At 39.3% G+C, this 24,479-nt stretch overlaps 1 protein-coding gene across 4 annotated transcripts in view; it reads left to right on the forward strand.

Annotated features, from left to right (window-relative positions):
* The window catches only part of cnksr2 (connector enhancer of kinase suppressor of Ras 2), a 191,993-nt gene extending 169,853 nt beyond the window's left edge, over window positions 1-22,140 (forward strand). For 3 of the 4 annotated variants that reach the window (XM_012956245.3, XM_031895574.1, XM_012956247.3), the window contains 2 exons: window positions 12,704-12,900; window positions 19,068-22,140. In XM_012956245.3, coding sequence (XP_012811699.2) covers window positions 12,704-12,900; window positions 19,068-19,283 — 413 coding nt within the window. In that variant the 3' untranslated portion in view covers window positions 19,284-22,140. 4 annotated transcript variants of the gene reach the window in all.
* Window positions 22,141-24,479: the final 2,339 nt, after the last annotated feature.

The raw sequence follows: 24,479 nt of genomic DNA on the forward strand, positions 1-24,479 counted from the left end.
ATATGTAATGCTGCTTAACATTAATAGTTAAGGTACTTTATGGAGGAAGGCCATTCTGAGGGACTGATTTGACAGTTGACTAATATTTTTAGTATGTGGTAATGTCTGTTTTATAAAAAAAAAAAAAAAAACTAGAGTTTTTATGTATTAAGCTCTAAACTCACATTTTGATAAATCTGCCCCATAGAGTGTTATGCTGTAAAATTATATAGCTGTGCACATAGAAAAATGTATTTTGCTGTTGGTAAAAAAATGTGAACTTTGGCACTAAATGTGGCCTACAGACTTGTCCACCTCCTCTCAGCTCCCAACCACTACTGCAACTAGGGTTGCTGCCCCCTGACATTATCAACACCCCTAACGTCACTGCCAGCCTCAATGTCATAAACTCCACCCCTTTTGCCTGGGTTTAACTACCAGCTAAGGTGGCAGTCCGGCCTAGCTGCAACAGGCCTTAATGTCAATTCAAGTTTAGGAACTTATGCATTAGGACAAGTGCTTGACAATTATGCTTGAGAATCTTTTTAGTGAGGCACTTTCTCCTGTATATTTGCCTTATCTGGATGATTTTGATGGCTTTATTTTTTACTGTTTAGGAGATGAGCATTTGGGCCACTGTACTGTCTCTGTCTAAATGAACCAGTCTGTTAGACTTGATAACAAGATGCATCTATCTTGTACTTTACTAAGTTGATGTAAACGTGCAGTATTCCTCATTCTTGTCAGTTTCTATGGCAATGCTTGTTTCTTTATATCAGCTGATCAGCCTCGGGCCTTACAATACATTTTAGCAGCCGGATTTTAGTTTCCTTGCTGTAAATTCCATCACTAATCTACGTGCTGCGTTCTTTGCCATATAAAGGGTTTTCATCACCAAGGAAACCTGAGTTTTCCAGCGCTTATCACCAGCAATTATGAGCACTCCTGTCCCTGGGTGGTGCAGACTGTGTCTGTGTGTATGTGTGTATATATATATATATATATATATAAAATTTATTTATTTATTTCCTCCAGTACTAGAACTAGATATAATGTGCTGGGTGGGGTCCACATGTTCCCTTCTTGGTAGAACATGTTTTGTGCAGGTTCTGGGACTCAAATGTGATTCCAGGTTCCATGTGGCACAACTGCTTGGGGTTGTTTTCTCTGGGAAAAAAAAGATACTTGCGAGGGGACATGATTACTCTGAACAAGTACATTAGAGGGGATTATTGACAGATTGGGGGCTTTTTTTTCCCATAAAAATGATCAGCGCACCATAGGCCCCCCCTTTTGATTAGAGGAATGAAACTTTCATTAGAAGCAGCGTAGGGGGTTTTTCACGGTGAGGGCAGTGAGGTTGGGGAATGTCCTTCCTACTGATGTTGTAATGGCAGATTCTGTTAATGCCTTTAAAGGAGAAAGAAAGGTAAAAACTAAGTAAGCTTTATCAGAAAGGTGTATGTAAATACAGCCATTAGCACTCACAGAAACAATGCACTGAGTTCCCTGTCAAAAGATTTGTTGTGTCTGTTTTCCTGTGTTAGAGACACGCCCCCCTCCCAAAAGAATGCTAAGAACTCACTCCCCCCCTTAGGAATGTGGATCTGAGCCAATCAGCAGGAAGCTTCCTCATAGTCTAACTAACTGAGCATGTTCACCAGTCTTTGTCTCAGAGTGAGGCATTATGGGAACTTTCTTTACACAGCTCAGCATTTTGTCTTTCTGTTTGGCTTCTGATTATCTAACGGGAGAAATATGGGGAGACTTAAGGGCACTATTGAGAGAACTGAAGGTGTGCCTGCAGCTTGGGATTAACTCTTTATTAGCCTTTCCTTCTCCTTTAAGAGGGGCCTGGATGAGTTCTTGAACAAGCATAGTATCCAAGGCTATTGTGATACTAATATCTACCGTTAGTATTAGTGTTGGTATATATGGTTTATGTATGTGAGTGTATAGATAGGTCAGTATAAGTTAATGAATTTGATGAACTTCTGTCTTCTTTCAACCCAACTTAACTGTGTAACTGATATAGTTGAGTCAGTCAGGGCTGGAACTAGTGGCTGGCAGAAGCATGTGCCTAGGGGGCAATGCTGGGGTGGGGCGTTAGACATGTATCTCTTGTCTGCCTACCCCAAATCCTGGCCCTTGGGTCCCTTCAGTCCCACTCATGATCCCCATGCTGCCCACTCCCTAGGGCATCTGGCCGGCCTGCCTTCACTTTGGTGTGAGTTATAACTGATGCTCTGATTATTAGGTTCTGTTTTTAAGGATGTGTTGTATAGTTTATTTATGGCTTTCTTATCAGGGAATATTATTCCTCCAGTTGTAATATATTAGAAGTTGTAAATGAGTTATTTGACTAGGGTTGCCACCGAAGGACGATGACCCCCATCATGGAATGGAGACAGTGATGTCTCACAGGGCGGGGCTATGACACGGGGGTCGACAATTGCACGATTGTCCTGACCTTTTCAAAAACCAGGCTCTCTGGGTCAGAATCAGACAGGTGGCAACTCTATCTATGACCATTGGGGAGTCATTATTTATCATTTCCAGGTTTCGTAGTCTGGTTATAACTGATTATTAAGCACTGTTTATGAGGTTGTATTTTACATGATAATCTGATTTTGTGTATTATATTACTTTTCGCAAGGTTGCCAAGTCAGTAGGTCAGTTCTTTGTTGAGATAAGTAAAGGACACATGAATAATATAGCTCTGCAAGATTACTGCACCCCTATTAACCCGAATATGTATTTTCTTGATAGGCTTTTACTGGCTACAAAAATAAATAAAGTTTGCAGTGATAAGGGTGCAAGACTTAAGTTGAGCATAGGAATAGTTGCTATTTAATTAAATTAAGTGGGTTCTTACCAGGCTTTCTATTGGATAGGAAGAAATTTCTTTGGGGTTCCTGCCTAATTCCTAGTGTGCTAACTTGCTTGTGGTGTTCAGCGCTATATGGTTTGGGAAAGCCGAAAACTGCACTTTACCTAATGAAAGAAAGTATAAACAACTTCTCTATATACATTGCAGTTAAATCAGCATTTGCCTGGCTGTTTACATTCCCGGCACTACTGACTCCTGAAGCAATGTTACATAAGCCTTCATACCTTCAGTAAAAATGTGCAATATATGTTGGTCAGAATTGCATTTTTGTTTCTTATGCAAAAAAAAAAAGGTGTTTTGGGCAGCCGAGCCCTTTAATGTGTGGCATATTCAGTGCTGAAAGAGTGAAACTCCGGCTGCAGGGTTTGGGAGATGCAGCAACATGACAAGTAAATAGAAGGTGACCTGCACGTGATTTATGTTTTCTGCCAGGCCCAGAGCTGCAATGCCTTGTGTTATATTTGTACTTACTGTGCAGCCTGTACTTCACTCTCTTGGGACAAGGTGACTACCTGGCACCCCTGTTATTACAGAACTTTACCTAATTTAGAGTTCTGGCCCCCTGCCTTGGAAGTGTATTTGTTGCTCTTATGAGTGACAAACTTTTTATAATGTGTGACTAAACTTAGTCTGTGTAGGCGTTTGTTGTACCAATGCCAACTAGTTTAGTACTACTCTTGTTGGGATGCAGTAAACACCATATTGTGGCATTTGCTCCATTGCCAATGTGCACAGTAAAGCAGTAGGGATCCAGCCTGGAAATGATAGATAGTAATTAATTATGGGAAATAAGAGAATAGGGGAATTAAATAAAAGGCACAAAGTATGACCAGGTATAGTAACTGTAAAAAGCCCCCCTAAATACCGGGTTATTGACTATAACTTGTCAGGCTTTCCTTGACTCTACTATATATACAGTGTTGTGAAAAACTATTTGCCCCCTTCCTGATTTCTTATTCTTTTGCATGTTTGTCACACTTAAATGTTTCTGCTCATCAAAAACCGTTAACTATTAGTCAAAGATAACATAATTGAACACAAAACGCAGTTTTTAAATGAAGGTTTACGTTATTAAGGGAGAAAAAAAACTCAAAATCTACATGGCCCTGTGTGAAAAAGTGATTGCCCCCCTTGTTAAAAAAATAACTTAACTGAGGTTTATCACACCTGAGTTCAATTTCTGTAGTCACCCCCAGGCCTGATTACTGCCACACCTGTTTCAATCAAGAAATCACTTAAATAGGAGCTACCTGACACAGAGAAGTAGACCAAAAGCACCTCAAAAGCTAGACATCATGCCAAGGTCCAAAGAAATTCAGGAACAATTCATTAAACCAGTGGCAGGTTTCACCTTTCATTTCATTATATCCTTAAAGAGCAAGGAAAGGCTACTACTGTAGCCCTTAACATAGTGTAGAGCCCCATAGCCCGTAGCAAATCGCCAAATTTAAAAATTGGGATTAATTTAGCTGTATTTGCAGCCTCTCACGGCCGCCATCTTGCATTCCCCCACTCGATCAAACAGACCCCCCCACTCGCACCCCCCCCGTGGTGATCAAACAGACCCCCGCTCACACCTCCCCCACGATCAAACAGCACCCCGATTTCAACCCCCCCCCCGCTTGCTCGAGTGCTTCCCTGTGCTTCTGTGCTTCTCATTGTATCTGCATGTCACATGAGCGAGGGGAGCGCGCCTGCTTGTCACACTGAAAATGAGCGCTGCCCATGCGCCACCTACGTGTCCCAGTCACATAGTCAATGCAGGAGTGAGGCATTATGGGAATCCTCTTTACCCAGCTCAGGGTTTTTTCTTATTGTTTGGCTTCAGATCTTCTGAACAGGAGAAATATGGGGAGACTTAAGGGCACTATTGAGAGAACTGAAGGTATGCCTGCAGCTTGAGATTAACTCTTTATTAGCCTTTCCTTCTCCTTTAAAGGGGAAGGAAAGGCTAAATCACGGGGGGGGGGGGGGCGATCCCAGGGCCTGCACATGCGCAAAAAGGCAGCTTGTTTGTAAATCTCGGCATTTCCCTGATGAAGGAAGAGGGTCGCTTCTTTGCATACTCCCCGGCTGGAGCAGTTTTCTTCTAACAGGAACACTGGCTGGGGTTTCAGAGATTACACTCACTGGGGGGGAGGGGGTCCCTAACATTTTGGCACCCCCAGTGATTGTAACTTTCCTTCTTCTATAAAGAGGATCTAAACACCTAAAAATGATGTGATGTAAACTTATTCAGAGTGGTCCCCTGAGCATTTTCGCAATTTACATTAATTTTCTGTTTACGGTTCTACTGTTCTACTGCTAGACAAGCATCAGATCAACAAGCTTCTTTGAAGACCAAATAGTGAAAGACTGTAACTATGCACCTGGATTCCGTTAGCCCTTGACAGCCAGCTGAGCCAAAAACCTGGTATTAGCAGTCCCAAAATGCAAATATTTCAGAAACAAATAAAAATACAACTTAATATAATTTGCAGAAATGCTCAGAGAATTGCTCCGAGTAACCTTACATCAATTAGCCTTTTGGTATTGATCTTCAAGGCAGAGTTTGCCCAGGAGTCGTGATGAGCGTATATGTGTCTGCAGAAAAATTCTTGAAATGGCAAAAATTCAGGAAATGCATTTAGCAGCCACCACCAACATCTTACACAACTGACAGACTCCTCAATTTCCCAGGATTCCATTCAGTCAGTATTGACACTGACACTCTTGCTGCTGCTGAATGGAATCCTGGGAAACTGAGGAGTCTGTCAGTTGTGTAAGATGTTTTGTGGCAGATCAAATGGCTCGGGGTGAGCCATGGGAAAATTGCCCGTTTGCCCATTTTAATAGAGCAGCCCTTTGGCTAGTTGGTCCATTCACTGACACTCTAGCTGCTGCTGAATGGAATCCTGGGAAATTAAAGAGTCTGTCAGTTGTATGACGGATTACAATTTTAAAATATTCCTATGTCCCTAATTTAAAAACAATTCTAGATTGTCAGTATTACTATTATTATTATTATCAGCTAGTGTCAATACTGACTGAATGGAATCCTGGGAAACTGAGGAGTCTGTCAGTTGTGTAAGATGTTTTTCTATTGTTTGCCCAACAAACTGTTCTTCAACTTCTTCTTTCTTCTTCTTTTTTCTTAGCGCCCCCCATTTTCTAAATGCTACTCCTCCTACAGTTTTAGGGGTACAACACCCAAACTTGCCACACTTCTTCGCCCTATAGCAGAGCAGGTTGCTTGTGCTTTTCTAAGTGATCCCGCCCCCCGTCTTTTTGTGGCGCCGCTCTGAACACCCCAATTTTCCCATTGTTTTTGACAGGGAAGATTTTCAAACTGCTGCCACTCTTACAGCTTTAAAGCTACACCCCCTAAACTTGAATAACATGATCATGGGGTGACCCCAAATGAAAGTGACATTTGTTGGATGTCCCAAAGTGGGAGGGGCCAACAACAGCCAATCAAATTTTACCCATTGAATTTAATGGGGTAATTGCTGCCAATCTTACAGCTTTGAGGCTACACTCCCCAAACTTGAATCACATAGTCATGGGGTCAGCCTGAATAAAAATATGATGATTGTTGGATGCCCAAAAGTGGGTGGAGCATCAGGATTCCAGAATGAAATCCTGGGAAATTGAGAAGTCAGTTTTGTAAGATGTTTTTACCAGACACTTGTGATCACTTGCGATCCGTCAGACAACTGATAGACTCCTCAATTTCCCAGGATTCCTTTCAGTCAGTATTGACACTGACACTCTAGCTGTAAGATTTTTTTCCCAGGATTCCATTCAGCAGCAGATGTTTTTTCCCAGGATTCCATTCAGCAGCAGCTAGAGTTTTGAGTCTGCTGTATCACAAGGGGTAGAAGGTATGAAGGAGAGTGTGTTACTAAAGAGGGGAGTGTTCGCTGCTTAGCCCAGGGCATTACAGGGGAGGAAGGCTTCTCCATATGATTGAGGAGGGTCTTCCCTGTGTATCAAGCTGATAAAGCTCTGCCCTGCCCAGTTTCAGTGAGGGCACTACCAGGCAGCCATTGGAGACTTGTGAACTGCAGTTTTGGGCTCAGCCACAATCCCTTGCTGGATAACTCCTGTAACTACCTGCAGGTCTTATTGTCTGTCAGTAGCTCTCCCTATGTGCTGTCTATTGCTCCTCTGCCTGTTGCAAATTTCAACTTTGCTCTACAGTACCTTGTAATAATGTCCCTGACTCATTTGCTCTTTATAACCCTATAACTACGTGTTGTGTTTCCTCCTACACACAAAATACTCTACAAATACACAAAAATAACCTCAGCCTTTCTTTACTTCTGCCGAAAATAGCACTGCTTTCTCTTAGCTGTATCCCCTACAATAATCATGTCCTAGCTATACTCCCTACTTACTCAACATACAAACTGTGTGGAAAGTATTATTATGGGCATCCTACAGACATATATTCAATATCCATTAAGTTCTGAGCCTATTCACAAGCGAACAGTCATTGAACTTTACAGGTGGTCAAACATACAGGGTTCCCTTGTGCCAAATAATGTAGGGCAATTGTGCCTTGGTTTTGAAAAACACTAGTTGGCAATTTGGTGTGTAGGTGTGTTTTGCAATGCAGTGTTCACTCTAAATGACAGTTGCATAGTGTAACTGCTTTTTGTATGGCATTTTATGGACACAAAGTAATACAAAATGTTTGTGCCACACTAAGTCTGTCATAAAAGGCTGGGGAACTCTCATTTTGGCTCTTACAAAATTCAGCTGCGACATGGGATGTCATGGGATGTTGGGACCAGTTTGTCTAGTACACATTGTGCGTCTGCAATTTCAACCAGGAAGAAAGTATGTGTTTTTTCAAAATAGGAACGTGTCATTTGGGGGCGTGGTCACAAAGTGGGCGTGGACAAACATCAGATCATTTTGTCCATCTTTCTGCTTTTCAAATGTTGGGGAGGTATGGTAAAAGCATATAAGGCCAACTGTTGGGTGAGCAGGAGGGGCCACTGGAAGTTTTCCTGGTATCCTGGTTGGCTACATATTTCACAGCTTTGTACAATAAATGGGGTGTATACACTAAACATACAAGAATGGATGCAAAAACAACCAAACACCAATACAATATCCAACATCTTACAGTAGGGGCTGCACATTGATATGATTCGTCCAAATACCTCTCCCTGAACAGACTGACACTTTTGCTCTGTGCTTTTTATGACTTTTCAAACAAATAGTTTTGGAGGGCACACTACAATTGCTAAAGCAGATTAGCTGGCTTTAAAACAAAGACGGCAAAAAGAAGAAAAAAGAGTGCAAATGTGAATCTGTCCCCAAGCCCACATAGGGGCAAACAGAATATTAATACAAATCAATCAATTACTCAATGCACACCGACTAACCACAAAGAGGCAGCAAATGGTATGTTTAACATATAATGCTCTTTATATGGTAAATATTCACAAAGCAGTAAATACAATTACAGTGCATAATATACATCCCCCCAGTTGGACAAAACGTGTGGATTGAGAAAACCCCAATGTTTCGGAACACAGTCCTTTGTCAAGGGGATTCTGATGTGCGGGCATTCTATGCAAGTTTAAATACCCATAAGACACACCTCGTTTGGTACTGCAAGCGCACGGAAAAAAGCGAGTGACGTCACTCCCATTGTCATTTCCGCTGATTTCATCGTTAAAGATGCAGTAAAAAATTGTCGCCAGAATAGTCGTAGGCAGAGGAAACTGATTCATATCAGAAAAAGCTGAAAACATAGTTTCTGACTAACTCACAACAAGGGTGCCATACAAGTACTTTATACAAAAATATAACTCCTAGTAGTTACCAATAACAGTAACAATACACAATGTATATTATTCCACATAGCGAAAGTTACACATCATATCTAAATATTGGGGACAGAACATTTTCAACATATGATATGTTTACAGTGTATATTTGGGAAATGTTTTTAATTCTGATGTTTTTACTGTTTTTTTAATATATTTATATAGTACATATATTGGGTGAACTGTTCTGAACAACGATTGATCTTAGACTCTCTACCTGGGGATTGGGACAATCTCATTACTGAAAATGGGTTTTTACCTCTTCGCAATAATGTCACTATTGGCACTTCCACTCTCACTGAGAGTACTATTTCAACTGCGATTTTGGACTTTCAATGTTATTAACAATATATATTGATGTATTTATATGACACATGTATTGACACTACTGCACTTTATGTATTTATTATAACAATATGAAGGTATTTTATTGTCTGTAAACATATCATATGTTATACTAAATGGCAGCGGAAATGACAATAGAAGTGACATCACTCACTTTTTTCATGCGCTTGCCGTACCAAACGAGGTGTGTCTTATTTAAACTTGCATAGAATGCCCGCACATCAGAATCCCCTTGACAAGGGACTGTGTTCCAAAACGTTGCTTTTTCTGTTTTAATACATTTTGTCCAACTGGTGGGATGTTTATTATACATTGTAATTGTATTTACTGTTTTGTGAATATTTACCATATAAAGAGCATTATATGTTAAACATACCATTTGCTGCCTTTTTGTGGTTAGTCGTTGTGCATTGAATAACCGATTGCTTTTTATGACTTTCACATGGATCCTAAATAGAGAGCTGCTAATTAGATTTCTGCTGCATGTCTGGCGCTCTGATCGCTTGCACAGTATTATATGGAATTCTGTTTTGGGGCTGAAACGTGTACTAATTATTTTGTACATCGCGTTTAACATTTTGGAATGAAGCTGCCTATTCAGACATGCTTCGTGAGAGTGTAATATATCCTAATATATTCATCCTTCGCCCGCTGGATATTACTGAGCTGGCAAACAACAATTTCTCCCCCTGCTTGAGATTCATTTGGTTAGAAATCCATTTTGCATTACCTGTTTGTATGCATTGTTAATCAGCTATTCATTGAGTTGGGTGTGATATTAAAAATTGTTCTTTAGTGTAGTTTGTATGAAAACCATTCTGACTAATGGTCATGTCATGCGCTAGACATTGATTAATCTGTATCTTGCGTCTTGTGACACTGAGCGATTCTGTGCGTCTCCTAATCTCAAGGTCGTGCAGTAAATGACTGGCATCTCAAGTGCAATCATCAGACCCTTAAATACAGGGCTAAATTGTTTTCCTTTATGTCACTCACAATCTGTGCCTTGAGCAACTGCATTTGATTGACTTTTAGGCTTGTGATTCTTTTCCCATCGTATAATAAAATGCTATCGTGGTTTTGTGCACATTTTATTAGTTCTGTTTTACTTCCAGGCTCGTGTCAAAGAGGATAGAAGAAGTTGGGTTATTTGTCAGCCCATCTGATTCATGCATCTAGGTTGTTTAGCATGGAGACATTTAAAGGGACACTGTCATGTACAGAAAATATTTAGAGAGGACAACAAGTGTGCCCTTGCCCTTGTGCATGCTGATTTTTGGATTCTGAATAACTGCAATTCATTCATCTTTACCTTGTTGACAGCAAGAGGATCTCACTGACCAGTTGATCCTGTCAGTACTTGATAAAACATCAGCTTGTAATGACTTGAAAATGCAGGGTTGTGTGTGGAGTTGTTGGCATTCGGTTCATGTTCCCAGAACCAAACACTTAGTGATGGCCATTGATTCACTAATCCCTGGCTGCGTATTGTAGTAAGGTTTAAGACTGCAGGTTCACCTTGGCTATGATGTGTGTGTGTGTGTATACTGGCCGAAGGGACAGGTTCTGCTTCTTATATAAATATTACATTTTTTGGCTGTATTTAGAGTCAACAATGATCAGATATTAATATGTATCAGTGTCACTCAAAAACTTACCTTGGGAAAATCATTTTGTTTCCCCAAGGTATGACAGGACAAGTGTTGGGTCACTGGTCAAATGGCAGAGTTGCTTACAAGGCTGGGCTGCACCCAATGAAAGTGGCTCCTTGGCCAGCAGGATATTTGCTAAGTGATGGTGGGAAAGAGCGCCATTTATATAATCCGCTTATACCTAGAGAAGCCTTCTGCATATTCAATGAACTCCCAAGCTGCCTTAAGGAAGGCTGCTGTGCCAAAGGAACCAAGTAGCTCTTTTAAAAAAAAAAAAATTAGGCGCAAAGCACAGAATTTTGAGTGTACAGTAATATTTATGTTATTTTTAGGATTTGTGTCCCATAAAACTTAAATAATTTGGATTTCTCTTTTTCTAATATCATTTGGAATATTTCTGCATGTTTGCTTGTTATTAAAGCTGATATAAATCTTTTCCAGGAAAAAATAACTGATGTGGAAAAAGCCTTGTGTTATAGTCTATAGGGGCTCAATACTCCCAATGCTAAAGGGCTGGTTCACCTTTACATTAACTTTTTTAGTTAACTTTTAGTATGTTCTAGAATGAGCAACTTTTCAATTGTTCTTCATTATTTCTTTTCCAAAGGGGGTCACTGACCCCAGCAGCTAAAAAACTATTGTTCTCTGAAGCTACAATTTTATCATTGTTGTTACTTTTTATCACTTATTTTTCTATTCCTGTTCCCATACCAGTCTCTTATTTAAACCACTCCCTAATTGCTTAGGTACTTTGAACCCTAGGAACCGGATAACTGCAATAGATCACAATAATTAGAAAAGCACAGATAATTAAAAATGAAGATCAACTGCAAATTGCAAATATCACTTTCAACATCAGTGGTCCCCAATCCACATTCAAATGTAAAAAGAGCTAGGGAGTAATATTTGGGGGTGCCAAATAGGGATTGTGATTGGCTATTTGGTAGCCCCTATGTGGACTGGCAGCCTACAGAAGGCTCAGTTCGGCAGTGTACCTGGTTTTTATGCAACCAAAACTTGCCTCCAAGCCAACAAATCAAAGATAAGCACCTGCTTTGAAGCCGCTGGGTTTTTGGAGCACTCACTTTGATCTCTTTGACTGTGCTCATCTGTGCCACTAAAAATGAAAATGAGAGGATCATTACACTTGCCTAACACGATTGATCAATCCTTTGACAGACTCATGTGCATTCTTAGTAAATGCTTAGTTGACGTGCACACAATTCTGTGTACAGCTTGCAAACTAAAGGAGAAGTATATTATACGAAGAAATATGTCCCTGATCTACATTTTTAGTGTTATGGGTAAGCCCCTGAGGTATGGAACAAGGGGGACAGAAAAGCTTGGTTGAATTGGTTACTGCTCCCACATTGGGCTACCAAATAGTCTATCACAGCCCTCATACAGCATCCCCAAGGATCATTTTTTCATGCTTGTGTAGTTAACCAGCATTTTTTACATCTGAATGTGGCTCTATACCAGGATCCCTGGTATAGAAGAATGGCTGGAGATGGGAGTATGTGCTGCACAAGAGCTGTATTACTTTAGAAATAAAGTCAATTAAAAAAAAACAACATTTTTTATGGGTACAGAAATACCCCTATCAGAACATCACAAATATTTCTCATACAATTTCATGACCATTCCATTAGAAATAATACATTTATGCTGTATGGTAATGCAGAAAAATTAATCTGGGTATGTAAGTTAACTGCTGCATTGCTCTTTATGATTTGGTAGTGATAAGTAAGGGATATTGAGTAAATAACAGTTAGTCTTTTGGACCATGTGGTCTGTGTATACAGTTTTGGGTGCATAGCGCTGCTGCTGTCCACTGCCTGCTATGCGTTATTCACTAGTTCCTAGTCCTGTTTGTATGAGTTGGATACACTCTCAGAATTGCTGTCTTGTTTGCAACTAAATTGCAAGCCCAATATCAGGACAAGGATGAGGTGCTGGCTTGCAATTACTCACCAGTTAATGTTGCTCCATTCCTTCTGTTTTCATGATAGCTGAAACTGTAGACGAGAAGCCAGCAGACTCATTACAAGATCTCTACAGGGCCCTGGAGCAGGCCAGTTTGTCCCCACTCGGAGATCGGCGTCTTTCAACCAAAGTGGAGTACAAGAAGTCTTTTATTAAAAGGTGTAGTGATCCAGTAGTCAATGAAAAACTCCACAGACTGCGAATTTTGAAAAGCACTTTAAAGGTAGGATATTAGACGAGACAACCAAAAGTGAATCCCTGAACTCCTGGAGAATATATTAAATGAGCATTTACAGATTTATTACCCAAACTGTAACTTGTTCTGAAGTCCAACTTACCTTTATATACATGATACATTCCTTACAGAGAAGTCCATCTTCATTTCACACCATGTTCTGGAATTAATGATAACAGTGGATTTGCTCTCCAAAATGTGGTCCTTTTGAGCAGTAAGAATAGTAGCCTACAAAAGGAGGTCTACTCAGAGTGCAAGGTGTAGTGATGGTTGCCTATGCACATTAACTCTTACTATGTGTGATTGTGTATATTTATACTCTGTTCAGTGCTAATGACAGAGATTATTATAGCACAAAGGTTGGGGTGTAGTGCCTTGGTAGTGTAGAGGTATTCCTAGCTCTTGAGTCCATGGGGTTGCAGTATTTCTTCACTAGATGTCTACAAGTGATCCTATGACTGTGGTTTGGTAAGTTGCTCTTGGTGTTGTGGGTTTGTACAAGTGTATTATAACAAGACTGCATGGTTTTAGCTTTTCGTCGTTCTACCATTTTGTTTTTCTTGTGATCGACTGTTGTTCTGTTAGTAATGTCATAGGATATGTTGCATAATGTTCCTAGTGATGTGATGGACAATGTATTTCTATTGTAATGTGACACAATCAGTGATATTGTTTCTGATGTTGTTTGGTCATGTAATGTCATCTATTATAACTTAATCACCGAGTGTAGGTAAGGGTGTGTACAATAGATAAGCTCTAATGAGCTGGGTCCTCTCTTGCTCCTGTATTTGTTTGTAATCTGTATGTGTGATGTGTACATTCTTCTATTGTACAGCGCTGTGTAATAATGTTGGTGTTTTCTAAACACAATGCTCTTAATAACATGTGTTTTAGTTGTATTTATAATTAATCTCAACACTGTACCCACATGGGTTCCTTTAGGGTATAGCAGCAGTGTGGTACATTATAGCCTCACTCCTTACAGCATAGTTCAGCATACAGATTTAGTATAAGGTGGAGATAAATATCCTCCAATCTGCACATTCAATATGTACAATTATTTCACAAAATCAGTCCCAGAAATAGAGCCCTTAGGTTAATATCAAGCTAGGTGATTTCTCTAATGTACGTCTTTTGGCCTTAAACTTCCCAAGCTTGTGTTGACAGGCGGTTTCCACTTAATGGAGACAGAAAGGACAAGTGGGTTCCTCAGCACTGCCCCATGGGCTGTGTTTACTATGGCTAGGGAAAGGGGGGCCAAACTTTGCCTCTCATTCCCCTTAAATTCAGTAGGAAGTGTCAAGGGAGGTTTTGGGGGTTTCAGAAACTGCATAGTGATTATGAGCATTAAGGGCACCTATATGTGCATGGCGTAATAAGCCATGGCTGCCTGCACCGGGGGTTCCCTGCCCATTGTGGGTAGCCCAGCGCTGGCAGGGGCCCTTTAGGCTGTAGGGTGTTGCAGTAAATGATACCAGTGACACTCCCTCGTCCCCCACACATTTTTTTTACTTGGCCCATGTGCCTTATTTACTCTTCTAATGATGATTAAATTGGGTATTTGTAATTATGTATAATTTAATACTGCCTATATGTTGCTAGTTCTTGTTTCATTGTATGTTAATATCTGTTGGTATCAATCTAATCAAGTGAATCAACCATATTTATTGCTTAAAATGCACAAAAAACATTTTTAGGGCAAAATACAATCAAAACATCGGTAACTAGGGTTGCCACCTGCTTGGTTTTGAGCCAAACAATTCTGTTTAATTTAGGCCTGATCAGGTCTCAGTTGTCTGTTCAGTTTTTATCCTTGTAAAACGAGAAAAGTAATCTGGCCAATAAATTATAACATTTAAATATTAAAATACTCCACTCAACATGGCTTTGTTATCATCAGTTAATTTTTTATTACCTATCCGTAACATAAGATGAAAACTGCCTGTCCAGTCTCACGGAGTGAAACCTGCCTGTCCGGATTCCAAATTAAGAAATCCAGACAGAACTTTGGCTGATTGCACATAATTCATTTTAATCGTTGATCGTCACATCATATCCCTGCCCCTGACATTATAGACCCGCCCTGATGTCACTTGCCCTGCCCCCTACTTTATCAGTCCGCCCCTGACATCTTCCTCATCCGCTTTCCCCCCCCGCCAGGACTTTTGCAAAAGGTGGCAACCCTACTAACACCCCTTTCACTTTGTCTGCTTTATTATATTACCATATGTAAGGGACCACTACAGTGCTGCCTGCACCTTACTAGTTAATATGTCTGTAACCAGGCTACACTCTAGGTCAGTTACAGGCACACTGAAAGAATGAGCTGCCACCAGTTTTGTACATTATGATACCAATGAACCTCAGATAAACGTCCCCCAGTATGATCTACAGTGGCAAGGGCAACTTTGCTGTATACATATACTCATTATTAGAATTGATCATCTTCACTTTGCTTTGTTACTCAGCATTTTAGAATCTAAATCCAGAAATAGCCACATGATGCAAACATAGAATGCTTTTCCCAGATCTATAACAAAAGGTTTTCAATTAAAACAGTTCCTATTTCCTATCATTGTGTAAGCTAGAAATGTGCCCTTGTTTTGCTGTATAATGGAAGCTTCCAAATTGAGGTAGATTTCCCAAAGGTGTTAGTGTTCCTTGAGCCTTCTAAGACGTAATCTGCATCTGGCTCAAACATACGCACATTTATACACAATTCCCCTTGCCTTAATATAGAATAATATCATCAGGCACAACAACAGAGGTTGGTTGGGATTTAAAGCTACCTCCATAGCTTAGCTATTGTTGTAACCATAAACAGTTTTCTGTATTAAGGCCCTAAATTATGAGCAAAAGTAGGAAATAACTGGTACATATAAGGTTTTAATAGGAAACCAATATCAGTTAGTGTAAAAAAAAAAGGCCCATTATTGTCATTAGGCTTAAATTAATGCTATAAATAGAAATTATTGGTATAGTCAATAAGTATTTTTTTTTTTTTAAAGACTAATACCCAAACATCAATTCCATCATTTGCTTCTTGGCTTCCTAGAAATCATAACAAAGCTTTATAACTAGGTATTGGGTTACCTGGCATAACCTGGTGTTTTTGTCCATTTCTCTGGCTGAAAAATGTGTAGCATATGCCCCGTGTGAATGAGCCTTAGTCTGCAGATCAAAGATGGTGGATAACAGTAAAAAAGTGGAAGTTGTGCTCACCACTAAATTTTAAACCATTAGGCGGGGGTGCAATGAGGTTGTGACCATAAAATTAATATAGACAAAAACAAAAGGTTTGCACTCCATTTACACCCATTATTTATATATACAGTATAGGAAATGAAGACATTCTGTGCATTCATCTACTAGGAAATACCTTCCCCTTTAAACAAAACAGGGATTGTTTGTCCATAAAGAGCAATATATTCAAGCTGGCCAACTACATCAAAGTTATACCTGGTCTCACTTTCATCTGATCTATTAAGAATTCTACTGCTTCATTATACATTTTTACACAAGGACTGAGAAAAAAAGGGCATTGCTTAGTAGCCTAGTGCATAGAATGTCTTAATGTCCTATATATATTGATAATGGGTGAAAGCAGAGGACCTCTTGTTCTGTATATATGAATTTTATGGTCACAGCCCCATTGCACCATTGTGCATTGTGCTAGCCATCTTAGTGGCTAGCACAACTTCATCTTTTTTGTTATAGTTTATACAGGAGCAGTGGGCAGCTCCATGTTATAGCTCCCATGATTCCCAGTTACAGTCAGGTGATTCAAAATTGTGGACAATAAAAGGGCAACCATGTGGTGGGTTTTAACCTTGAAAGCAAGCAAGTTGCATGTAAAACTCAGTCCCTGTGTAAAATGTGTAATGAAGCAGTAGAATTCTTAATGAATCAGATAAAAGTGAGTGTAGGACTAGCCAGACCGGGGATGACCAACATAGGTGGCCAGCTTGAATTATATTGCAATATATTGACAAACAATCCCTGTTCTGCGTAAAGGGAAGGGCATTTCTTAGTAGCTTAATACACCGAATGTCTTAATGTCCTATATACAGTATATTGATACTGGGTGAGTGCAGAGGATCTCTTGTTTCTGCTGATAAAAGTAACACTGTAATACAAATCACAGGAACTTCTATATCAAGAAATAGGTATAATAAATCATTTTAATAAGTGTTGATGTTGTGTCTCTAATCTTGCATTACTCTCAAAATCCATGTAAGAATCCCTCAAGGCCTGCTTTCTCTGCTGTGTCCCTTGCATTTTGATGGGTGCTCACAAGTGTGCCAGGTTCTTATGTTGGCACAACTGCTCTGTGTAAATATACTGGCACTGCCAAGGCAGCAAGCCAAGGGAAGTTGCCATTTCAAGGGCAGTACTGGGGAAACTTCAGCACTATTAGCAGCAGCTAATAGACATCTGGTTGGCCTTGGTAGCCCTATGACAACTGTAGAGTTTGAGGCTTAGCGTTGTTATGGGTATTATAGAGTTTACTAATGTATGTCTATGAAGATTCTCATTCATCCAGGTCATGATATACAGTATCTAGTAGAATTAAGTCTAAAACAACTGGACTTTTCTGAGTTTTTCTTGAAAACGTTTCACCACTCATCCGAGTGGCTTCTTCAGTTCAAATGACTGGTAGGGAATTCCCCGGTATTTAAACTCTTGATGGTAGTACAGTCACAGACATCCAATCACAATGGTTCCATTGAACTTGTTCAGTTAGGTGTTAGGTGAAACTGACAGGTGTAAGAAGGTATGATCCAATCAACAATTGGTACCATTGTGATTGGATCATACCTTCTTACACCTGTCAGTTTCAGCTAACACCTAACTGAACAAGTTTAATGGAACCATTGTGATTGGATGTCTGTGACTGTACTACCATCAAGAGTTTAAATACCGGGGAATTCCCTACCAGTCATTTGAACTGAAGAAGCCACTCGGATGAGTGGTGAAACGTTTTCAAGAAAAACTCAGAACAGTCCAGTTGTTTTAGACTTAATTCTACTAGATACTTTACTAATGTAGTGTCCATAGTAGGACTATAAAATCTTTTAGCATATATTGGTAATAATATGTATATACATTATTATATTTTATTATAATTAGGGGTGCAGGTTTAAAATACACCTTTTTAGGCAGTGTTCAACTATTAAAACATAAATAAATTCATTAATTCATTTCTGGTCCAGGATCTGACTCGGTGGCATTAAAGAATAAGTAAACCTTTTATTTTTTCGATCAGTAAAATTACTCTAAACAGCCTCCAGAATTACCTACCTTTGTCCCAGTATTCTGTCTGACCTGGTTCCTCGGTTTGAAGTTGATCGTTTCCTTTGCTTCCTTGTGCAGAGTGAAGCCACACCCCCACTTCCTGTTCAGTTTCCTCATCAAAAAAAAAAATCCTGCTCATGCACAGACTGGCTCCTGCTGCCTCCAGGCATGCGCAGAAGGCTCTCCACTACAGTAGTCGAAGTGATGAGAGAACTGAACAGGAAGTGGGGGCGGGGCTCCACTCTGCGGAAGGAAACAATCACCTTCTGACTGAGGAACCAGGTCAGACAGAATGCTGGGACAAAGGTAGGTAATTCTGGAGGCTGTTTAGAGTAATTTTACTGATAGAAAAAAAAAAGGTTTACTTATTCTTTAAAGTGAAGTGTTATGTCACAGAATACTTACCTCAACAAACACAAAAAGTAGGTTAAATGAGGTGCCTCATTGTAAATGCAGGGATCCTATTGTCAGACTAAATGAATCATCAACATATCTAGTTTTTCCTTTAGCCAAATGCAACTGTAAATATGAAAGTGTTTAACCCAATATGTAATGGGGAGAAGATCCAAATTCAGCTTGTTAGAATTTCTCAGAAGCTGCAGTGTGCACAGGGGTGAAGCTCCTGTAATTCATTATCAGTTTTTGCTGCAGTGATTGAATAATCAATGCAAGATGCTTTGTGTATTTTCTGTTTGTCTTTGCTCTTTTGTTGCCTCATTGGTTCCCTGATTATTTTTATTGAGTGTAACTGTGTGTGCATGTTGGGTAGCCGTCCTCTCGTAAGGCGTTAGACAGCTGTGCCATTATAAATATACGTACCAGTCCCAGTAAAACAAATCTTTGCCTTTTATCTTTTTCAGGCCAAAGAAGGAGAAGTAGCTATTATTGACAAACTTCTGGAAAAACCAGACTTCACATCTAAAGACTTTCAGGAGTGGAAGAGCCTGTACCTTGAGCTTTTTCTGGAAATCTGTCAAAAGAGTAACTCAAAGGACGGGGAGAGCGTCTCTTCAGAAGTAGATGCACTTATACAGTCTCTAGCGCACATGCACTCCTATATCGAAACGCATGTATAATCGTCTTTATTCTCTGATGCCTATAACCCTGAAGAAAGGACATTTTCTATTATTATATGGAAAGTCTAGTAAATTATATTTTAAAGTTGCTGATCTATGTGGAGTAACTCTTCTATGATCCCAATGCCGTCCTCTTCGATTGGCGTTTGTATATTTTCTACGCTGGTAGTGCTTAGCTTTATGTTCATCCTGTGATTCGGTCGGTAAAGTGTACAGAGATGATTTATTAAACTCAGCGATGGAAGCGGTTTTCTTAAGGCCTCATCCCTTGGAAAACTTTTCTATTAACAGATTTACATTTTTTCTGTGCAAACGGGATCGGGGCGACCATGAAAAATAGGTTTTGTATTATTCTTGAAATGTTTGAAAAAAACAAAAAAAAAAACAGGTATCTAAAGTATATAAATGCTGCAGTTCTATTTTTGATGATGTAGAAAAGAATAAAGACACTTATTTTAAAAGAAAAAAAAACATAAATACCAAGAAATGGTAATATCACAAGACAAATGCATCGTCCTCATCCTCTGTTACATTCTTGTTAATATCAGCCAGGAAGGGTCAAACTGATGTGATTTGTTATCCAAGTGCCAATCATAAGTACATGTGACCAGACCGAAATGATGTCAGCATGGAGAATGAATTGCATGTTGTCATCTATTGTTAGATGTCCTCTCTGCGATGCGTCTTAAAAGGCTTACAAGCCAAAAGCTGTTCTGTTCAATAACTAGTAATTATTTTGACCTCTAGTTCTTTTCTAAAAATGGTGATGTTGATTCTTTTTTCTCCCAACGTTCCACACAACTTTAGTATGTACCCATGCATTGACAGGAAGAAAGAATACATCTAGTTACATATGACTGATAAATACTAAAATAGAAAACAAACTTTATGTTGTATTCAAAACTTTTTAAAATGTTTGGTTTTCTCAGTTTTCAATGAAATTAAACTGATACAAACAAGTAGCACTTACTGTACATTAAAGGGCACACAATCCATAGCCACACAAGCTGTCTCTAGGCATGGCAGGTCAATGCTTGTTTTTTGCTTGGAGGTCCAGCCTGCATTCTCTTCTCAAACATTCTGTCCCCATTGGCCATTAATCCGGCTCTGTCTGGTGTTTATAATTACTATTAATCAGTAATTGACATCTTTTAAGGGAGATGCTGATATATTCCTTAACAAATCATTGGATCAGCTCAAGGTGGCCATATTGAGGAAAGATCTTCAGGTTTATGGCAAGCTTTACACAGGCACACACAATCACTCTTTCACAGATACATGCACACAAACACTTATACATGTGCACATACAAAGGTACATGGGAGTACATTACAGAATCATGCACTGTATTAGCAAACATACCCAGACACAAATGCACTTTAGAAAGTTATAATACACAGGTTGAGGTTGCCACCATCCCCGGGTGATGTTAACAGTCTGCACAGGAGGGAGTGAGATGATGATGGTGGAGTTAATGGTGGGCTTGGGCGGGCAGTGGGCAGGCAGAGGGCACAACAGGAACTGGGTGTGGTGGGAGTGGGGATGGAGGGCTTTAATGGGCAGTTAAAGTGGCATGATAGGTCAAGGAAGAGGAATTAAACACATAACAGCAATTCATTTTCTAGCTGGTGATTTACTGGGTTTGGTCGACAAACCTAACACATAAAAGCACTAATACACTGGCACACAAGCACTTTTTACTCAGACACACACAAATACACATTAAGAAGTCATGAGCAGAGACACAAACACTGAAAAAGTATATTTTTATGGCCAAAACGCCACAACAGGATTACCCATAAGTCTTCTGCACTGCAGTCAGTCTCATTACCTTGGTGTACAATGCACCTACTGTCCCTAGATTATTTTCTAGTCTCTCTGAACAGAAGTGATTTGCAATGCAAACATTTTCAGGTATGGCACAAACTGATGTTTTCTATACCACTTTTAAGTGTCCTTTGTAAAAAAGCACAAAATGAATATTTCAGATATACTGAGTCCTTGAACAACCTTCCTATTTAAACACAAGTCTTAGTGGCATTGATGAATGCTGGCCAGTGCTTTGCCATAATGAGTGGTATCTACTTACAATGAAGCACGAGCCTCGCTTTAGCCTGGAAAGTCTCTGCTTCCCCTCTTTAGAACAGAATGGTCCAGTCTGCTGTAAACTTAGTGTCAGCCAATGTCACTTCTACACTGTATTTACATCTATGTAGTTGTTAGAGACTCATATATGTGCAAGCAGCTGCATGTTTGAAGAACTGGCTCTGTATTCTTCCTATAGAGTATGGCTGATGCTCTGAATATGCCATTATAAGGGTCAAGCGGAAACTTAGAACATTAGAATGCTTTGCAGAAAATCCTTCTATACTTTTGCAATAAAGACTTGCCTGTGCATCTCATTGAATGTATTTAAATCTTAGTTTGGATGCTGCTTTATCTATATTTGTTATTAAAATGAAGATGTTTTGATTTTCGTGCCGAACAGCCATTTCATTCTAAATATTTTATAAGTATTGCATACTTGCACAGGGGACTGAGTGGCCTTCCTTGGCTGTCTCACTTATTCATCATCTAAGCCAAAACGGTTCAGAAAGAAATATCTCATTTTGTTGGAAAAACTAGATCCAGGGTATTATTTGTATTATTTAGGGAGAAAAGGAAACTGTTTAAATGAAATAGCCATTTTTATCTGCATGAATACAGATTGTTCATTAAACTGTTATGCGGCTTTGTATTTTCCCATGAAAAATGGTTTGTGCTCATGGTTTGTGCATTGAGATTTATTGTTTTACTGGACCAAAAGAAAAAATATATATATATATCTATAAATATATAAATACTCTCTTAAAACAAATTGAAGTTGTTTGCGTAATTATTGTGCATCAGATGCAGCAAAACTTGCCATACACAGGACGATAAAAGCTGCAGACTCTGCCCCCCCCCCCCCCCCGACCATGAACAGCTCATGTATGGGCCAAGATAACTATCAGCGAAGTCTGAAAATCCCATTGGGCATGAACCGCATACTGTAGGTGCATTGATGTGGTCCTTGCCCTACAGGTCACACATTGTGATCCAATCGTTTGCCTTCAGGATTTCGTCATTTCCTTTGAATGTTTAATACTCGCTGTCAATTGTAAGTGAAGATTCCAAAAAATGAAATATCTGATATTTTTTTAATAAATTATAAGCATTACTATTCAATATAAAATGTAAGTCAATGAAAAAAAAACACCTTTCTATTTTTGTATGAGCAAATATCCTTCGCATGCATAACGTAAGTGGTCACCAGGCAAGGATCTGCGGCAATATTCTGCACGTCACAAAAATACCACCAGAGAAAAATGCCACAACGCCCATTGACTTCAGTGTATTTTTTTCTGTGGCTTCTCCCATCACTACTAGTAGCATCTTGCCCACATTAGTTTCACATCGGCACATCTAACGCTTCCTTTTGCCCAGTGTTTCATGCCATTCAAAGTGCTGAGCTGTGATTGACAGAATAATACCAAGAAAACCTAGGAATGTAACGTGGTTCACCCTCGACTTCCATATTCTGTATTTCACAGACATATCGGCAGGCATGTTATTACTAATTTCACTATGAATCAGCATTCAAACTGGTTGGATCCATCACAACCAACTCCCAATTATATCTGCTGATCATTTTACCATTTCCTTCATCTGTAGCACTTGAATATCTGCCCCACAAACTCAAATATGTTGAATTCAAAATACGGCTTGAATTTGCCTAGGGCAATTCCCATTGACTTCTACAAAAACTCTCTAAGCTTTTAGATGCCGAAGTTTTACGTTCGAGTTGTTTGATTTTTTCCCTTAATAAATATCAGACATTCTAATTTTTGAACCATATTTAACATTTTGCGAGTTTCAGAGCTATAAAAAACTCTAATCATGAAACAAAATCAACCTCTCCAATCCACTACAAGCAAGGCAAATGAATTTCCCAAAGGATTGAAGTGATAATAAATATGTTTTATTACAAGATCTGTTAGAATGACAGGGGTGGGGTATTGGTAAGATAAAAGGAGAATGATAATAAAAGGATTAAAAATTGTGCCTCTAATACATGTGAGATGGGTTTGAATGTATCTGGAAGGTTGTATACATTTTGCAATTCTGTGCAATCCATACTATCTGGCATAGGCATTGTACACAATAGCCAATAAGCCAATCCAACCTATCAGCTGGGTTAACCCTCCATTCCCTCACCTTTATTGGGTATTGTAGTAACCAATAGCAGGCTGTTGTACATATGTTTGTCTTATGTCTTATTTTTTTTGTGTGTTCCCCTATTACCTTTGTTACTATTTTCGAGTTTGTCCTACTTGTAAAGTAACCTGAAAAGTCATCCACTCACTATCACAACCCTTCCAACAAAAGGGTATCAATATTATTGCTTCTGCAGGGATGACCTTGCCACTGCCATTTGGTATCTGAAATCTATCAGTCCCCATGATAGAAATGTTCATTAGACAAAGTGTTATAGTGACCCTTGTATATAGTTTTACATACTAATCACATTTCATCTAAGCAGTCACTTCTAGAAATAGTAACCACCGTTTCTCAAGCCACTTATTCTAAGTTAGATCATCTGCGCTCCTTTTGGAGACAGTTGCCAAAAATTGTAACCCCTACACAAGATGTGATTGGAGATATTTCCACATTATTCTCATTAAAACATATTTATAAAGTGCCAACATATCCTACAGCGTTTTTCAATACAATATGATGAAATGTTTTACTTTTTTTTCTTCAAACTTCTTTCTTCAAAGTCCATCAAGTTCAATCCCTCCAAATTAACCCCAGTGCAGATATATACACATACTTATACCAACCTATTTTTATATTTACATACTGTATATAAACCATATACCAACATCAATACTAACTGTAGATATTAGTATCACAATAGCCTTGGATACTATGCTTGTTCAAGAACTTATCCAGGCCCCTCTTATAGGCATTAACAGAATCTGCCATTACCACATCACCCAGCAAGGGCATTCCCCAACCTCACTGCCCTCACCGTGAAAACCCCCTACGCTGCTTCAAATGGAAGCTCCGTTCCTCTAATCTAAAGGGGGGGCCTCTGGTGCGTTGATTGTTTTTATGGGAAAAAAGAACATCCCCCATCTGCCTATAATCCCCTCTAATGTACTTGTACAGAGT

This window comes from Xenopus tropicalis, chromosome 2, assembly GCF_000004195.4.
Source record: "Xenopus tropicalis strain Nigerian chromosome 2, UCB_Xtro_10.0, whole genome shotgun sequence".
Lineage (NCBI taxonomy): Eukaryota > Metazoa > Chordata > Amphibia > Anura > Pipidae > Xenopus > Xenopus tropicalis.